The 19,681-nt window shown below is 34.2% G+C and overlaps 4 protein-coding genes across 5 annotated transcripts; 3 read left to right on the top strand and 1 right to left on the bottom strand.

Moving 5' to 3' along the window:
* Nucleotides 1-3,588: 3,588 nt before the first annotated feature.
* LOC108450456 (mitochondrial arginine transporter BAC1) lies at nt 3,589-7,015 on the top strand. Of its 2 annotated transcripts, XM_017748094.2 has the most exons (8): nt 3,589-3,870; nt 4,184-4,273; nt 5,384-5,485; nt 5,646-5,750; nt 5,856-5,954; nt 6,029-6,217; nt 6,315-6,413; nt 6,540-7,015. In XM_017748094.2, the coding sequence occupies exons 1-8, from the start codon at nt 3,763-3,765 to the stop codon at nt 6,672-6,674; spliced, it is 927 nt and encodes a 308-aa protein (XP_017603583.1). In that variant the 5' UTR covers nt 3,589-3,762; the 3' UTR covers nt 6,675-7,015. The 2 variants fall into 2 exon arrangements, with proteins under 2 accessions (XP_017603583.1, XP_017603584.1); XM_017748095.2 differs by lacking the exon at nt 5,384-5,485.
* Nucleotides 7,016-9,501: 2,486 nt separating this feature from the next.
* Nucleotides 9,502-14,493, top strand: LOC108452182 (MACPF domain-containing protein NSL1-like). Its single transcript, XM_017749947.2, has 7 exons — nt 9,502-10,109; nt 10,603-10,841; nt 11,044-11,230; nt 11,539-11,625; nt 11,728-11,911; nt 12,345-12,511; nt 13,036-14,493. Exons 1-7 carry the CDS (start codon nt 9,840-9,842, stop codon nt 13,723-13,725), a joined length of 1,824 nt encoding a protein of 607 aa, XP_017605436.1. The 5' UTR covers nt 9,502-9,839; the 3' UTR covers nt 13,726-14,493.
* LOC108453054 (uncharacterized protein At4g28440) lies at nt 13,891-15,808 on the top strand. The gene is made up of 2 exons (XM_017750945.2): nt 13,891-14,693; nt 15,311-15,808. Exons 1-2 carry the CDS (start codon nt 14,417-14,419, stop codon nt 15,517-15,519), a joined length of 486 nt encoding a protein of 161 aa, XP_017606434.1. The 5' UTR covers nt 13,891-14,416; the 3' UTR covers nt 15,520-15,808.
* On the bottom strand, nt 15,453-17,838 carry LOC108453055 (uncharacterized). The gene is made up of 3 exons (XM_017750946.2): nt 17,656-17,838; nt 16,553-16,717; nt 15,453-16,446 (listed from the first exon to the last, which is right to left on the bottom strand). Exons 1-3 carry the CDS (start codon nt 17,665-17,667, stop codon nt 16,183-16,185), a joined length of 441 nt encoding a protein of 146 aa, XP_017606435.1. The 5' UTR covers nt 17,668-17,838; the 3' UTR covers nt 15,453-16,182.
* Nucleotides 17,839-19,681: the final 1,843 nt, after the last annotated feature.

Genomic DNA, 19,681 nt, shown 5'->3' with positions numbered 1-19,681 from the left:
CGCTATATCTCTTAACACTTGTGAGGTATTTCTTTCTCTCCTTACGTTAGGAGATTGATTATTTAACGGATTCACACTAGGTGTAGCAGATTCAGTTTCTTCTAATTCTCGACTTCCAGTATACATTTCCTGTTCAACATTATCCATTCTTTCATCTGACATTTTATCTATAAAACAAAATCAAATAAATATATTAGCATCCAAAAATCCCGACTCAATTTCGACTCGACAGTGGCATGTACTTCTAAACTCACTTCCGAGCCCAATTTAGCCCGAGAATTGGCTAAACCTGATAGCTCTGATACCAACAATTGTAACACCCCCTAACCCCAAACCGTTACCGGAACGAGGTTATGAGGCATTACTGGACATATCAGACAACTTACGAATAATTTGCAATTAATATAACTTTCATAGTATAATATAATAATTAAGTCCCTATCTTGAACTCTCGAAGTTCAAACACGTATTAAAAGTAGAACGGGACTTGTTCGAGTATTCCAATTTTTTTTTTTTTATAAAAATTTCGGCAGCATTTCTGCTTATTTTTACCTAAACCTCCTGCAAATTCAAACCAAAACAACCAACACCAATATTTCACATTCATATAACTATTATTTATATCATTAACAAAATTTTAACTTAATAACTATCATAGCATCATTCAAAATTGATTAAAACTTCATTCATTTAACAACTTAATGTTCATGTATCAAAATATCATGTACTTTCCTTACTATTTCATTTAACCATCTAAATTTTATAATTCATCCTTCACTACCCAAAGTAATATACATATTCAAGTGACTAAACAACACCTATGTACATGCCACTTTTACCCAAAAGAAAATATACATCACCAAATTTGTGTTGGAGTCGGGATTGTTCGGATCTTTGAGCGAGACACTTGACTTCTACTAACTCTGCGCACGGAAACAACCGTACGCTGAGTATGGATATACTCAGTGGTATTACTATAAATCAAGTTATATCAACAACAGTAAAAACATAAATATTAAAATACCTAACAATTAATGTCATATGTACTAATTCATAATTCAATGTATTTTCTCAAACTTAAATTTATATCACTTATGAATATATATTTCATACTTTTCTCTTATTATCACAATTCCAATTTCAATTTGTAATTCTTCTCATTTCAATGCCTCAAATTCACATTTCAATTTTTCACCCTATTAACGTAACTCGGACTTTGGCGGATACACGGATCCAACCAAACACACCAATATGGCACCCAGTGCCTCATCGGATAGTTCAAGTAATAGTTGACACCAGTGTCTCATCGGCCTAGCCGAAGTAAAGTTGGTACCCAGTACCTCATCGAATCTATCCGAAGAAATATAGTGACACCCAGTGTCTCATCGACTCGAGGTCGAAGTATCCTTGAACACTTCCAATCCTATGGCATGCCAACTATATCCGACTCAGCCCGACTAGTTAATAGGGTATTCAATTCACTTTCTCAATCCTATATCACTTTCAATTCACAATTCAAATCACCAATCATTTTTCAATCAATACGCTTTTCAAATAATTACATATTCCATAATTCACTTATTCAATTCAATTTGATTCAATTTGCATCACTTTCATTTTCACTCAATATTCATATCAATTTCACATACTTACCTCAAGTCTTACTTACCATCCATAACAAAAAAAAAAAAAATTCAGCAATCAATAATAATTAAAATTCAAATTATAGTAATACACACCGTAATTCTCCCGTTTTAGTCCTCGATGACTTTCTCATTTCCTTTCGATGCTGATGCTTCAGGTTCTTTGTTGGCTACGAAAATAATAATTTATAATCATCAATACAACATGATTCAATTTAATTCATGAGCCTAAACATGCAAATTTAACCATTTTTAATGTATATATATAATTTCACCATTAAGCTGTCTACTTGAGTCATTGTTACTAAATTATTTATATCTTGAGGTAAGAAACTCCAAATTAATATCCGTAAATTTTCCTTAAAACTAGACTCATATATCTTCTAACTATAAAATTTTCATAATTTTTGGTCTAGCCATTTAGTACAGTTTATTCGTTAAATACTCCCCTGTTATTTCATTTGACAGTTCTGACCTCTCTCTACTAATAATAAATTATCTCATTGTACAGAACTCGAATAAGGTTCTTGTTTATTTATTTTGAAACTAGATTCATTAAGGAGTTCACATATATAAATTACACTCCATAATAATTTTTGTACAATTTTTAATGATTTTCCAAAGTTAAAACAGGGCATCTCGAAATCACCCCGAACCAGTATTACAAAATTTCAAATATCTCTTGATTCATCAATTAATTGCTTACACTGTTTCTACTATAAGAAAATAGACTCAATAAGCTTTAATTCAATATTTTGTTCATCCTCTAGTTCAATTTATAAAATTTTTAGTGAATTTTCAAAGTCAGACCATTGCTACTTCCCAAAACTGTTTTGATGTAAAATGTTAATAACCAAATTTATAACACCAATTCACACCTTATTCCTATTCAAATTTTATTTAAACTCAAATTTAATTATTAAATTTTCAACATATTTTTTAATTCCGAATTTTCCTCAATTTAATCCCTAAAACACAAAACTTATAGCTTACTTTGCAATTCAATCCTTATATCTATTCTAACTTGAATTTCATTCAATTAAACCCCTATTTCATCATTTTATTCAACATGAACTTTGTTTAAAAACCTAAGAACTTCCAAACTAACAACTTAATTTCATCAAAAACTTGTTTTAAGACTTCTAAAATATCAAAATTATGAGAAAAGGACTTGATTGAGCTTACCAATTAACTCCAAACTTCATAAACCTTATTTCCCTTTTCTTTCTTCTTTCCTTTCTTTCTCCCCTGTTCTTCTCTGTTTCGTTTGCTTTCATTCTGTTTCTTTTAACTTATTTGTTTCTTTTATATATAATAATAATATAATATAATATAATATAATATACTTAATTATTAAATAAATATATATGTTTTTTTAATTAATAAAATCTTTGACAGTGTCCACGTTAAACCGCCTCAGCTATAGGAAATGGTTTAATTTCCTCTTAAGTCCTTCTAATTTTTCTTTAATCTATAATTAAACTTTTACCCTTATTTAATTTAATCCTTTTACTAATTACTCTAAATTAAGCTAAATTTACTTAATTAAAACCTAATTAAACACACTACTAGACTCATAAATATTTTTAATAATTATTTTCGAACTTATTTCACTAAGACGGAGTCCCAATAACACACTTTTCTGGTGACCACGGATTTTGGGTTGTTACATTACTAGTGTTTACAACTTCAATTAACAAGTTAATATTTCATGTAAGAAATCCAATATTACAAAATTTATTTTGATGATTAAAATATCATTTCATGTATTTTTATTTTCATATTTTTACTTTAAATTATGTTTAAATTTTTTATCATATTTTACATGAAATTTGATTACAAATAATAAAAAGAATAAAAAACAAAAACAAAACATAATGAATTATCAACTGATTTTTTTTTAATTTGAAATATATATTTTATTTAAAATAATAATAAAAAAGATAGAACATATAGTAGTAATTTAGTTCTAGATTATTGATACTAGAGATTTTGACGAGGATTTCGCTGAAGCTCTCCCTCGCACAATCACACTATAGGATCTGGCGCGGAGTGGACCGAATCTCCGATGTTCTTTTTACTTTCAAACTAAAAGAAGGCTTTAGACATTTACCAAAACATGGTCATGGAAGACAGTCGCAAACCTTCCGGTTACAAAGAGTACGTCGCGGGCTTGTTCGCCGGTGTTGCGACTGTGGTCGTCGGTCACCCCTTCGATACTGTCAAGGTATAACTTCTTTTTCATTTTTCATCCAAAAAAATTTGGAAAATAAAACTTTTTTTTTTTTTTGGATATGGGTGTGGAAATTTTTGAAGGATTATGTTTGTTAAGTTGTAACAATTACCAAATTAACTAGGTTGTTAGTGTTGCTAGGAATGTGGGTTCAATCATCGAATTTAAAAATCGGAAAAATTCCTCTTTGGGAACATGTAAATGTTGATTAGTTTCCTTTAAGATAAGTTCTATTTATTGCTTCCTGGTTTTGTTGACAACATTACAATTAGTAAAGCTTCTTTTGTATCTACGGTTGTTTGGTCAGGTTAAGTTGCAGAAACACAATACTAATGTGCAGGGGATTACATATAGGAATGGCTTCCATTGCACTGCTAGGATACTCGCAACTGAAGGGGTATGCTCCTTAATCTTTGTTCTTTTCTTTTCACCATCAAGAGCCCTGTTCGTAAATTTGCTCTTCGGTAGCGTTTGGTGCTTTTCTATGATATGATTCCAATGGAATGTGATTCGCTGGAATATGATTGCTGGGAATGTGATTACTGAGGAAGTTAATACATTGGAAGGCATTGATTAAAATCGTAGGAAGAATCTGGTGGAAGTAATAGATAAAATCAAGTGGTAGGACAAAGGAAGAAGACAATAGTTTTTCCAATATAAAATAGGGTTAATTTTGTCTTAATATTTTTTTAACTTTTCAATCTACATGGGAATGGGAAAGTAATTTTCCCACCTTTTTATCATGGGAATCATATTGCCATGTCTATGGGAAAGTAATTCTTAAGGGAAAGTTAGATTCCAAGAAAAGTAAATAAAATCTAACATACCAAACGTTGGAATCATTTTCCAGCTTATTAAATTCCTAGGAAAGTGACTACTTTCCATCATACCAAATGCTACCTTTGTTGAGAGTTTAGACCACTGACATCTAGATAAATACATGCGGTGGAAAGAGATCATGTTATTTGTTTATGACTTTTGGTCATTCTTGAACTCAAAGGCCTATTGATTTTGATTATAGGGATTCTTTCTGTTCAAATGCAAAATGAATCAGTAGGATATAATGACCTAAATGTTCTGCTGTCTCAGATTTAAACATTTTGCACGGACAAGCTTGTTATGTGTTTATTCCTACAATGGATCTTGGCTGCTAATGTCCTAAAATCTAAAAATGTAAATGTAAATATTGGAAAAAGTAATTGAAGTTATCCATGAATCTGTGAAGATAGAGAGAATTTGCAATTTGTATATGTCCAAAAGGGAAAAGAAAGAATAAAGAAATATTCTTACAAATTCTCAATATCTATAGCTGCAATTCTAGAACCAAGATTTTGGTCTACTACATAAGTTGAGAGGATACTTCAGCATGTACAAGGTTGTCTGTGGAATAGAAATCATTGGTTCACTTTTTTGGCTGTATATGTTATACATGGTTGTTACTCTCTCCCTTACTCTTGACATATTTAAATTTTTTCTTTTTTGGAGAACTCATAATTAGCTTTGGCAGGTTAGAGGACTTTATATAGGGGCAACGCCATCTTTTGTTGGGATGGCTTTTGAAAGTTCACTTCTTTTTGGCATTTATTCGCAAACAAAACAGTCACTGCAGGTTTGTATTTCAGGGAATTGGAGGTGATATACCCATCCATGAAACTCCTATTGCTGAAACTAGATTGGGAACTGGTCGTTTTAATAATATCATAGGCATGTTTCCAACACATTGTAATGTTGTAAATTATTTTAAAAAAAGATTTTTTGTGCCAATTAAGGGAGGAGTTCAGAGTAGCAGGCCCCGGCCCCAAGTAATAATTCCTTCTGCTGCTTTCGCTGGAGCTATTATCAGTTTTGTTCTATGTCCGTCAGAGCTAGTGAAGGTAAGAATTAGTTTCTATGCCCTGCTAGTACTTGCTCTTTGATAATTGATAGCAGATCACTGTTTGTTTCTCCCAAAGCATGCTTTTGACATTGTGCTTCTCCAGTGTAGGATGCAAATTCAAGGTACTGACTCTTTGGTTCCAAAGTGCAGTGGCTACAGTAGTTCTCTTGATTGCGCACTAAAAACCATAAAAAGTGATGGGGTGAGAAATACTCTGCCTTTTGGCAACTTAATTTGTACGTGATTTAAACTAATGGAACACCTTTCAGGTTACAGGTTACAGGCGCCTTTCGTGGTGGCTCTACAACATTTTTAAGGGAATCTATTGGAAATGCAGTATTTTTTAGTGTGTATGAATATGTCCGTTATTATATGCACTTACAACTAAAATCTGGTTCATCTGACCACAACAATTTGGTTGATATGGGAATTGGAATTCTGAGTGGTGGTCTGGGTGGTGTAGCTGTAAGCATTCTGACATCCTTGCAATTTGATTTTTCAATTTTGAGTTACGATATGGTCTATTTATATCTAATTTTATTCTTTATTTGTTTTTTCTTAGTTCTGGTCTACTGTTTTACCTTTGGATGTGGCAAAAACCATTATCCAGACCGCTCCAGATAAAAGCTCTCCAACAAATCCGTTTCAAGTTTTAAATTCGGTAAGATGATCTGAATGTGCCTTTCCTAGCACAATAAGATGGATAGCAGCATGGTGGAGGTTTTATAACAATCAAAATAATATTGAAAGGAAAGGAGGATATTCTAATTGTTTCCTTGCCTTGTAGATATATCGGATGTCTGGACTTAGAGGATGCTACACAGGCCTGGGTCCTACTATACTGAGAGCTTTTCCTGCTAATGCAGCTGCAATCGTTACCTGGGAGATAGCCATGAAGTTTCTCGGAATCAAGAACAACTAAGGAAGCTAATAATTAACTCATCTAATCACAAGAGGCTTCTAACATTTTTTGAAGTTATATAATTGGCTCGGTGGCTGATCTTTCATCTCACATCTTGGCATGGGTTGATCCTTAGGATTTCTATGATATGACCTTGAAATTTAATTTCTTTTGCAGGAAAGAGTGCAGTACTATAGCACTTGAGTGGCTGAAACAATCATTAATGTTTTTCGAGTTATCCCCCGATTTTTTTTTTCATGTCAGTGCAGGAAGAGTTTTTCACAGGTCTATTGTTGTCTGCTTGAGGATGCTCCTTTATCAAATATTGGATAAATTTATTTAAGCGAATATTATCTACTTTATTGATTTGGTACTTCCACCTAGTTGGCCATTAGTAGTTGATTTGAATTAGATTTATTTGCTTTGCACTTGCATGACGATTGTGTCGAAACACTACCGGATGGAATCCAACTGTTAAAAGGCTCAACACAGCAAGCGATGGAGTTCTTACTGTTTTATCAGAAACGTGTGACTTCAGCACTTGGGCACTGAAAAGCTAATTTGATCCAAGTCTGAATCAGCTAATACTACTCCCAGCGACGTTTTTGGCGAACAAAGCTTTAATTGATGAACGCATTAACTTTTTTGATGGTCAAGGCTGAATAAAATGAAATCTTAATATTTGCATATAAAGAAAAAATCAAGATTTCATAAGGCCAACGGTTGTTGCCAAACTCTCTCAAAACGCTCCCAGAAAGACACGTTTACTATGGATACATGGATAAAAAAAATGTTTTTTTTCTTGCAAATAATAGAATATAAGTAGAGCAGACAAAAGAGAGAGAGAGCCTGCTTAGAGTAGAAACAATATATGGTTACATCTGCTGAGCACTGGGAAAAGGCTTTCTATATAGGATAACTAAATACTCGAATCTTAACTTCTTTTAACTATATACACTATCTGTCTTGTTCTTAATTCGGAAAACCAAGAACAAATGTTTTTATGTTATTGCATGTCATACTTTGAAGTAGCATCAAAGAAGTCAAGCACCGTATTGGCAATGCAAGCGAGTAAAACTCCAACTCTTTGATCACTTTTAAGACTTGGCAACGGAAAAGGAAAGAACCACTCTTAAAGATGACAAAAACAAACCTAAAAGGTCTTGGGATGACGCAGTCAAGCTCCATTTGGATACAACTGAAGCTGTCTTAATTTTCAAGACAAAAAATTTACAAATCAACCATCGTATGGTGTTTGAATAATATTAGTGAGCTGTGATTGAGCAAACTCATCTCATATTTTTCAGTGGAGCTCAAGTCTCCGATGGGAGACAGTGAGTTTATTAATTTCTTTAGTGACAAAAATATTGGACTTTTAAATTATATGTTTTTCTTTTTTAAACCTTTTATATTTTCTACTGCAACAATCTAAAATAAATAAATAACTAAAATATTTATATAAGTTTATAAAACGAAGTTATTGAAATTTTATTTGTTAAATTTCAATGCAAACATTTATAAATAATTATTTATATACTTAGAATAATGTAAAAATTATTAAAATAAATAGATAAATATCAAACTTATACATAAATTTTGGTCTAATGTGCAATTTGATACTTGAACTTTTATATGGTGCAATTAGACACATGAAACTTGAATTGTGGTTCATATGTGTATGTGAAATTTTGATTTTGGTTCAATTGAACACATTTTAAGAAATAAATACATGTATTTATTTTTATATCGGATTAATATATTTTATTTTATTGAAAATTTTATTTATAACGGCATATTTATAATATGTTGACGAAAAATTAATAATTTATTATTATTATTATTATCTCATCGTTGCATTTAAATCCAAATATTTATATATATATATATCTATTAATTTTAATATTCTCGCTACGTTATTTAACATCTTGCTAAAGTAATTAATCTCACTGTTATGATTGTTCTTATATTCACGAAACTATTTTCAATATCCATCCAAATATTGGTAAAATTTATCAGTGAATTTATTGTGATTAATTAACCATTGATATTTCTCTCATATAATTACAAGAGAACTCTCTTGATAAATAAAATGTACCAATAAATATTGAGGATGTTGATAATATCAATTATCGAACCTTTCAGGGTATTCACCTTCTAGATGTGACTTAGACTTTATTTTTTATAATTAAAAAAACTAATTATCAAGGATAATGAATTAAACCTTGATGTTAAATCAATACATGTAATCAAATAATATTTACGTCTCTGTTGTTAAAAGAATACATACAATATCAATAGAATCTAAAGCATCCTGCATTCTATCCCATCATTAAGTTTAAAGCTACTACAAATCATTGGATTATAATAGATTTGGCAGGCTTGAGCGTCAAAATCCATGGCCAGGCTCTCTTATTATTAAATTTAATACTTCTGTCCAACATATTAACAAGCGTGTGAATTTTTTTTTTTTTGGGGGGTGGGGGTGGATTTTAGTTATAGCTTACGTTAAGAGTATATTGATTTATTGGGACTAGCTAGTTAGGAAAGGGACTGCCTCATTCCAAGTTTCGAGGGGGGTGAAAATTTCTCAGATGGATCCCATCATAGATTAACTATTCCACAAGTTGAAAATTGGGAGTGTTAAAAACGCTTATCTTGATTATTCTCGACACAAGTTCGTTTGAACTTCCTGAAAGCGCCATCGGAACCATCCCCAAAGTCAAGTCTATATGTAACGCAGGGTACCGAAAGAAATTTGCTCCTTGCATTTGACTTCTTTATTAATGACTTTTCAATCTTTTTTCTTTTTAATCAATTTATAGTTTCTTTTGAACATTCAAAAAGCCAAACTATACCAAACACGTTTCCACCTGGAAACAAGTATGCAGTTTCAGTTAGTTTCCACGCCAGCCGACTGGTAAACTTCCCTTGTTTACATTAGCTTCTGCCTGTCTGAACTCTCAAGTCAAACGTCATAGTTTCCAACGTCACCTTCATATCTCTATTTCCCCCCCGAAACAGGCAATATTTTTTTTAAAATAAAAATAAAAAATCGATATAATAACTCGGACCGAAGACCATTTCAATGGGCCATCTCCTTCTTCAGCAGTGGGTAATACCCCATAATACATACCCAGTTTCACTAAAACCCACACGCAACTCCAGCTACCGTCTCATTAGGAATCCATGCCCGGGAATCTCTATCAAATGGCCCCGCAATCGGCGGCTGAAAAGGCCGTTTCAGTTATCGGTTTCGGATTCGACTTGTGCAGGGATGTCAGGCTATCCGCCTGCCTGCCTGGCCCTTCTGGCTCCAGATTGATCGAACTTGACTCAGCAGCGACTCGGGACCTGGTTTTTCCTGATGGAGTTGTTGTAAAAGATGTCCCCAATTCGATTAAATATGATAAAGGCGAGCGTACCAGGTTTCGTTCTGATGTTCTTTCTTTTAGTCAGGTAAGTTTTTGACCTTTTCCTTTGGTATATTTGTGTTTATTTTGCAGGTTTAGTACTGTTTAAAAAAAAAAAAAGAGTTACTAGTACTAATAATATTAGAATTATAGGGAAGTTTTGCTTTTTGTTTGCTAATTTTTGTTTGTGCTTTGTTTTCTATTTGAGGGAAAAATTTTCGCAAATTTGAATATGCTTCAATATTCAGAGTCCACAATTTGTATTATTTATAATGTAAAGTTCCAAAGTATTCAATAGAGCTCCTATGATCATCTTTTCTTGCTTATGCTCTTTTTGCTGGTTCTTGCATATCTTTATTCTTTGGAAGTTGTTTTGCAACTAAACTTGTCCACAAAGAAATAACAAAATGGCATCCCTATGCTTCAAGATTAGAAAATAGAAAATCAGGAAGAAAAAGAAAGCCCCGGAGAGTTTTTTCTTTTTTCTTTAGACTTCGCTTCACTTGTTTGAAATTAAATTGGAGGTCATTTTATGCTAGATGTCAGAGAAGTTCAATCGGGATCTATCATTATCCGGCAAGATTCCTTCCGGCTTATTCAATGCCATGTTCGAGTTCAAAGGCTGCTGGCAGAAGGATGCCTGTGCCGCAAAAGGTCTTGCCTATGATGGTTGGTTCTTAACACTGTACAATGTTGAGTTGGAAAGAACAAACATAACTTTGTCCGAGCGTGTGAAACAAGAGGTGCCTACTACATGGGACCCTGCTGCCATTGCTGAGTAAGTTCTTCATATACGTAACCTTTTGGAGTAAAAAACTTCCCCGGGAAAGAATTATGATTACTTTGTTTTTGATGAATCTGATTATAACATGTGCAAAGCAATTGCACTTATAACTTTAGTGCTCCCATTGACATTAACCGTGTGTGTTACTAGTATTGACAATTTGTACTAAACCCGTTCTGATCATGGTTTTTCCCAGGTTCATTGAAAAATATGGTACTCACGTTGTTGTTGGGGTTAAAATGGGAGGTAAAGATGTTATACATGTAAAACAATTACAAAATTCAAATCTTCAGCCCAATGAAGTGCAGAAAACTTTAAAGCAATTAGCTGATGAGAGATTTTCAGAAAATATAGGAACTTCTCCATTCTCGGAAAAACCAAAGGTGCATTTAATCTTAAAAATCTGAATGAATTGTGCATGCCTATTATTCTATTCACTTTTGCATTCTAGGGTAGGTAGGCAAAATTACAGTTTTTAGATAATTGCGGGGGGAATGTTCAGTATGCACTGTAAAATTTCCTTGGCAATAAGTAATCAAGGTAACGATACTGCCATATACGAGATAGAAGGATTACAATTCAAACTAATTATTACTTGACCTCTTCTACATATTAGTTCATGGAAGAACACTGTTGGCAAGGCTTTGGAAATAATTGTTTCTCACTAATTTGTTTCCATCGATTGCTTTAGGGAGAACATTATATTCCCGGGCAACTTCATCAAGGGGTGCTCGCTGGATCAATGAGGCCACCTGTTGTCACTTGCTCAAAGAATAATGTAAGTTCGATGGTTTTTATTTTAACTGTTGTTTAGGAATTGCACCTGCAACCTGCTTTTAGTAGAGGTGACGACTCCATTTGATTTTTGTACTTGTTGCAGGACATTATGAATATCTATATTCGTAGGGGAGGCATTGATTTCGGTCAAAGTCATAGCCAGTGGCTGTCAACAATATCGCATTCACCGAATGTGATATCAATGTCCCTTGTGCCTATTACTTCTCTACTGAGCTGTGCCCGGGGAAATGGATTTTTAAGCCATGCAGTGAACTTGTACCTACGATGTGAGTTTGCATACTTGTTATACCATTAGTTTGGTTTTTTCCGAGGCTAAATGTCTTGATGGCACTAGATTACATAAGGGCAATTTCTGTAAACTGGATTTTTCCCTGTCAGCTGGGGTTTAATTAGTTCATTTACATATTAATACTTCACAAATGCAATATTTTTATTTTGAATTACAATTTATTCATACTTTGGCACATTGTACTACTCTTGTAAAAAATGATGCTCCTTGAAGATCTATAATAAATTATAAGGTACATTAAATTCAAAGTTTTTGCGGACAGTGATTTCCTAGTTGTTTCATTTTGAATGAATGTTGGTGTATATGAAAGCTCATTGTTTTCGCAAATCATATAACTGCATCCTTCTTTGTTCATATGGTGCTTATGTGTGCTCTGATTTTGGCTTCTAATGATTGTTAATATCATGCAGATAAACCACCGATAGAGGAACTCCATGTATTTCTCGAATTTCAAATACCTCGACAATGGGCTCCCGTATACAGTGATCTGCCTCTTGGTCTCAAGCACAGAAAACAATCATCCCCATCACTTCAGTTCACTTTTATGGGGCCTAAGCTTTATGTTAATACTGCACGGGTATCATTTCGCAGCACACAGTTTTACTTGCGCCATTTCTTTTGACATTTTAGTAGTTATTTATGATTGTTTGCTGCTTAAGTGAAGTTCCGTAATAGTTGATACTTGGAATGATTGTGTCTGAAAATTTATAAATGCATCTACCCGAATTCCTCATCAACTCTACATGAACTCCATGATGGACTGCTTGCTTAGCCATGCTTAACATTTTTACCATTGTAGATGCAGTGTTGATTTTGGATTGTTGATTGACTTGTCGTTTTATTTAATGTCATCTAAGCTTCTGAGCATGCTGATAAAGTGCTTGCTTTTTGAGCTCATAATACAATCGATTTGGTTTCCCTTTTTTACCAATGTAACACTAAAATGGGGTCAAATAATTTTGTTAGAACCAAAATAATGATGTTGCCGGATAATTGCCATGGATTAAAATGGCTATAATTGCAAAAATAATCTGCATAACTCATGCATGTGATTACTATTCTTATTTCCCCGATTCTCAAGTTCCAAATCCGTAATTGCAGGTTGATACTGGAAAACGACCGGTGACAGGAATACGCCTATATTTGGAGGGTAAGAAGAGTGACCATCTAGCAATCCATCTCCAGCATCTCTCAACCCTCCCTACAATCCTCCCGCTCTCAGATGATCACAGCTATGAGTCGATCGATGAGCCCGAACGTGGGTATTTGGAACCTGTCAAGTGGAGCATATTCTCGCATGTATGCACTGCCCCTGTACACTACAACGGAACCCACTTTGAATGTACTGCTCCTATCGTGACCAAAGCTTGGTTCGAGGTGAAGGTTGTTGGGATGAGGAAAGTTCTGTTCCTGAGGCTTGGGTTCTCCATGGTGGCCTCTGCTAGGCTTCGTAGATCAGAATGGGATGGACCCTCAACATTGTCACGGAAATCTGGAATGTTCTCAATGTTGATCAGCACGAGGTTCAGTTCAGGACTGAATCCAAATGAGAAGCCGACCAAAGTGGACTTAAATTCAGCAGTTTTTCCAGGTGGTCCACCTTCACCAACCAAAGCACCCAAAATGACAAACTTCGTGGACACAAAGGAGATAGTTAGAGGACCTCAGGATACACCTGGATATTGGGTGGTAACTGGAGCCAAACTCTGTGTAGAAGGTGGCAGAATTTCGATCAAAGCTAAGTATTCATTGCTAACAGTTATTTCAGAAGAAAGTCTGATGTTGATGTGAGAAATTTTCGCATTATTTGTATCGCTCTGTAAGTAAATGTTATCATATACTGTACATCATTTATTTGAATTATTACCTTGAATAATGGATAAATATATCACTTGGCCAAAGGCCATTCATTCGACAAATGAATATGAATGCAGTGTTTTTCTTGGTACAGGACAGGAGCAGAGCACCCTCTAAATGCTCATAATTGGACTTTGATCTTAAAGCGACAGATAACTGATAATTATGTAATAAAATGATGATTGCTGATTATTATTCAGAGGAGTATTGGGTGTTGGATTGTTTCATAATTCATGCCATACCCACTTCCATATTTCAAGAATGAAAAAGTTGCAGTTATTCGTAGAAACAATAACGTTTAATTATTGATGGAAAATACCATAATTGATTATTTTCATCAATCATGTAAAAAAGGATTTGTAGTCATTTTCATTAGTTGTATTTTAGAAATAAATATTAAGACAAATCCATGGAAAGAAAAATGGGTTCAAAGTCAATCTTTTTAAAGTGGCAAAAACGCCATCGTTTACTTGCCCATCGAGAGAAAAGCAGGAATGCTTCAATTTCTGTTCTACTTCTAGGGCTACCCCATTTCTCTTTCTCCCACAAGCTCTGAAAAAAGTAAGAAAAGCAGAGAAGAGAAGAGAAGAGAAGAGAAGAGAAGAGGTTTTGTCAATTTGAAACAATGGCGACGACAGGGCAGCCAAAACGACAAGGACAACAGCAGCAGCAGCAGCAACAACAAAATAAAACGACGGAGAAGAGAAAGCCAGTGTTTGTGAAAGTAGATCAGCTAAAACCAGGGACCAAAGGCCACACCTTAGTCGCCAAGGTATTGTCCTCTAACATGGTCCTTCAAAAGGGTCGAGCCGCTTCTCGAAATCTCCGCCAAACCCGCATCGCTGAGTGTCTTGTTGGAGACGAGACCGGCACTGTCCTCTTCACTGCTCGTAATGAACAAGGTCCAATTTTCTAACCCTTCCTTTTTTTTTTTTTCTGTTTCTTAAAAAAAGTTTTATGCTCTACCGATCGGATCTTAATTTCTCTCAAAAGGGTACGTTTTATTTCATCCTTAATTCCAAAAGCTATGATCTTTCCGTTCTTCTTATTTTTTTTTTTTGGCTTGTTTATGTGAAACACAGTGGCATTCAGAAGCTTTTATTTTTTGTTCGTTGTTTTGTTGGTGCTAGTGTGGATTTGATATGATCTAGGATCTAGCTGTTAATTAAGGTTTATTTAGTATTGCGATGTTACACGAATTGAGTTTCTTGATTAATCCTTGATTTCCCATGTTGTTAATGTTTTTAATTCTATTTCTCAATATGAAACTTTTTAAGAAACTCTCGAAGAGATATGGTAAATTAATCAAGAACCAAACATTGGATTTAATTGGCGTTCAAATCCTTAATTTATTAATCATAGTAAAACTTGATGGCCTATCTGTGAAATTGTCGCGTTCTCACAATTGCAAAAATTGTGAATGTATTTTGCTTTGGTTTTTGGTTTTCACTTTTACAGAGGTTATTCATTTAAACTGCTCAGTCTTAAACTCCATGATGATGCTTTAATCATTTTGCAGTTGACTTGATGAAGCCCGATGACACTGTAATTCTTCGTAATGCGAAGATTGATATGTTTAAGGGTTCTATGAGGCTGGCTGTCGACAAATGGGGCCGCATCGAGGTCACTGACCCTGCCAACTTTGTTGTTAAAGAGGATAACAATCTATCTCTTGTCGAGTATGAGTTGGTTAGTGTGCTTGAAAATGACGAGATTGCTGAGACCTAAGCTGCTGGATACCGAAAGAGTTCTTATGGATTGGCCCGATGATTCTGGTTTACTCTTCATAATGTTGGCGAGATGCTATTATGGTACAATTTTCATTGTGAACGTGTTGGGTTTGGTATACAAATCTTGCTGATGGTTGGTCTTCTGCATCATACTTTTTAACATCTAATGGTCTAGGTTAAGTACTAGTGGAATATGTACAAGACTGCTTTCTAGTGAACAAATTGCATCTGGAAATTTAAGTGTTGATAGTAAGATCTTTCTAAATCGAGTTGTTCGTTGCTTTAAATGCTTTATTGAATCTCGTTTGTTCTTCAAATATTTGCTTCCAAGTGATGTCGAGCTTAATGGTATTCATTTGAACCTTTGGCATTCTGGTTTTACTTGGATTGTGTGGTGATTTGAGGAAGCCATTGCTTTCTGGAACAAAAGGCAAAACGCAAACATTTGTGCTAAGCAAGAACATAGCTAGCCTTTTGTTTTTGAATCATTTGCCTGAAATCAATGTCGAACTTGATCATCTTAAAATGAAAATAACATTCGAGTTTCCAGTTTCTCAAACTCCTATGTTAATTGGATAGTGCTGTTGGACGGTTAACGGCAGTATTAATGACTAACTTATGAAACACAGGAGAAAAGAATTTGGTAGAAGAGGAATGGAATTCATTCCAATCGCCTTGACTTGATCTTGTTTCCGGTAATCTTTAGTAGAGCTCCAAGTAGGAGAGGAATACAAATCCCCTGAGAGTGAGACGCATCTGCACTGCGTCCTTTATTCTTGCAGTTGCAGGCACCTCTTACAGGTAGCCTACAGCTTTGATCAGTATGGATTGAGTTCTGTAAATACAACGATTCTCTTTCACCTGGTCCATATCCAATTAGCTTCCCCAGGGATACGCTGTTATCTTGGAAAAATGATGCTGAGGACTGGCAGCAATGCAAGAAATAGCATGTATTGGTAAATAAATATATATATATTTGTTGCAAGGCTTGAATGTTGAGCCAGCATATGGGGAAAGAAAAGGTTGGTTACCTCGGTGTCAAGGTTGGAAGAGGAGAATGAGGAAAAACTGCTAGAGGGAATGTGCAAAAAGTATGGTTCCACAGCTGGAGCCGCAGCCTGTAACCTTTGTTGTAACCCAAGCCTCATATTCATTATCTGTAGCCCAAGTGGCCAACCATTGGACGTTTCATGATTCTGGGGAAAAGGTAATCGATTCAAAATTTAGCATTCAAATGTTCAATGATAATCCTCCTCAAAAAACTGAAAGAGATTGAACAAAGGAAGTTTGGCAAAAGCCATGCGGGGGATAGCAAACTCGAAAAGTTTTTTATGATATTTTAGTGTCAAATTCCTTATCACACATAAATCATAAATGTCAGTTTCACCCTTCAAACACAAGCCAAAGAGCCCATTCTGATGAAACAGAGGCATCAATGTTACTTAAGGACCTTCCTTTGTAATCAAACATGCTAGTTAATATCAAATGAACATTCATCACCCCTTTTCTCTTGCATCAAATGCTAACAAATTTAATTTCTAACTAGATACGTAATAAACACAGGGTCCGGAGATTTTTTCTGTTTTGACTACATTTGATGCTGTAAGAACATCAAAAGAATGGATTAAAATCTAAGCTACGACCAACGACACAGTAAGTGGTAACCAGAGAAGACTGTCGGCACAGATCAGTAAGTGCTAACCAGAGAAAGGCACTGAGATAAAGTCCTGGTTGTAATTCTACTTAAAACACCATAATTTTAAGCATACCTCAATTAGGTTCTCTCTAGAAACCCATGAATCAGGAAGAGGAAAAAGCCATTATAACACTTTTAAGTCTCCAAAGAAAATAGTATGAATTGTGAAAAGCTTTCAAATTTAGATTATTCTATCATTAGTAAACAGCAAGTTACTATTACCGCGACAGCGGTGACATTCAGCATAACCAGGGGCCAAAATCTTTCAGTTACTATTCCCAACCACCAAATATATGAGCAAGAAACCAAGAACATAAAGGAACTAAAACCCAGAAACCGATTCTTGGTTACCAGAAAATCAAAACATAAATTCACAAAAAAAAATGGTTCACATTCATGATCAACAGAAAACAACCAATAAGAAGAAGAATTATTTACCTCAGCAGCCATGGGTTGAGAGCTCCAACAGCAAGAAACAAATGAAACGAAAATGGCAAGTGAACAAATGAAGATGAGGATCACAAGATATCGCAACCGGAACACAAAATCGCTGCTAGTGTTAAAAGTACAAGAGGTGGTCAATAAGAGCGCCTGTCTTGGATTGGCTCATCTGACAGATTCTTCCTTAAACAAGGAACAATTAATGATATGGGTCCCAGGGGAGAGGAGTTTCAGCTTTGCAAATCACAAGAGAGAGTTGATTAATATAACCAATTTTCTATTTCATTATCTTAATTTGGTCACATAATCACACCCGTTTAGACATTGAACAACAACACTTTCACCATCAACTTACCGCCATATTTCAAAAATCTCATTTTCTTTTTAATCTATGGACCAGCAAAGGTATGTCTTATCATGAATAATTATGTAATTATTTCTTAATATGATATGTCTTATCATGAATAGAATTTGGCTAACAGTTCTTCCTCCCATGCATTAAAGAAACGGGACACCTCATATATAGGGAATTGGAGGAGGTGATACTCAACTCTGTTTTCTGCTAAATGATTACTCAAACAAAACGAGTAATCGAAATCTTTGAAGACAGCAAGAGAATCAATGCTGTTAGCCTCCTATTCTCATATTACATTTAAGTTTGTTTCGTTTCAAGAGAAAAGAAATGGGTTTGTTTCAATATTTCATTAGGTTCACACAAATGGAGTAATCATACTATCTAAACAAGCTAGAAAACAAAAGAAAATGGGATTCTTGTTGGCTTGTCTATTCATAACTATAACACATTTTCTATTTGATGCAACTTACTCTGTTCAACATTTTTTTTTTTTTGGGGGTATACAAATTTACAGAAATTGATGAATTTTGTACAATTCATACTTCACTTAAACCTGCATTTACTTCCCCTCGAATTAGAACAACTGCATTCTGAAAGGAACCAACACCATTAAATAACAAAAAAGAAAAAAGGGTTCTTTACTTGTCACCCAAATTTTTTAAAGTATGGCATTGATTGATTAATTTCCTTTAAATTTAAGTTCAGGGGTGTTTAATTTAGAAGTAAATGGGCAGGCATTGGTGACAGGTGAAAACTTAAAGAGAGACAGTTCATGACAGGAATATAAGACCTAAAAAAAAAGGGTAATGGTTCATATTTCAGGGGGAAAGTTCATTTGTAACATTGTTTTCAGCAAACAAACTTAAAAGCACAGAGTAATTTGGAGTTAAAAAGTTGAAATCAATCAATTTCAGGGTTGTTAGAATCATTAACTTCACACCCTCTGCTTTCTTTCTTGATTTGTTATTTAACTTTCACGTTAATGATTCCAGCTCGAAAATTTCAGACATTAATAGTACCAAACCAAAAAGATTGAAGGTGGGATTCTGAAATTAATTAAAACTCCGCTGGTTTTGTTTGTTTTTGCAGTCTGTGTGCTTAGTTTTACAAGATGGGGGTTAATGGAGGAGGTGTCATAAACAAATCGCTTGGGAAATTGAAAGGCGTTTTACATGTTGACTTTTGCGTTTTGAGACGAAACGTATATAAAAGATTTGAACTCCTCCTATTGTTGATTGTTGAACCGCCCGCATGGAGAAAAGGATACGTGGCGCTCCTTGTAAGATGTTGGAATTTCTTTTTGTCCAAATTAGATTAAAGTGGAATATTCACAGAGGTGGACCCTAATAGCTCTCAAATTTTTTTCTACATTTTCATCAAGTTTCTGGAAATTTTTTAAAAATTTAATTAAATATTTAGAAATTCTCATTAAAAAGCTCAAAATTCTTAAGCCTCCCAAAAGTAAGTGCCAGCATCCACTCCCAGACTATTCAGGAAAAGAATAATAGAAAAAGTGGAATAATTCAGTTTGGTTAGGCCTTTCTTAAAATGTATAATAAAAATATACAAATAAAATAAAATAAAATTCCCAAATGTATAGTAAACTAAGCATAAATCTTGAAGTTGTTATAAAAAAGGAATAGAATATAGAACTACATATTAAAATTA

This window comes from Gossypium arboreum, chromosome 5, assembly GCF_025698485.1.
Source record: "Gossypium arboreum isolate Shixiya-1 chromosome 5, ASM2569848v2, whole genome shotgun sequence".
Lineage (NCBI taxonomy): Eukaryota > Viridiplantae > Streptophyta > Magnoliopsida > Malvales > Malvaceae > Gossypium > Gossypium arboreum.
This window is presented reverse-complemented; position numbering and strand designations above follow the sequence as displayed.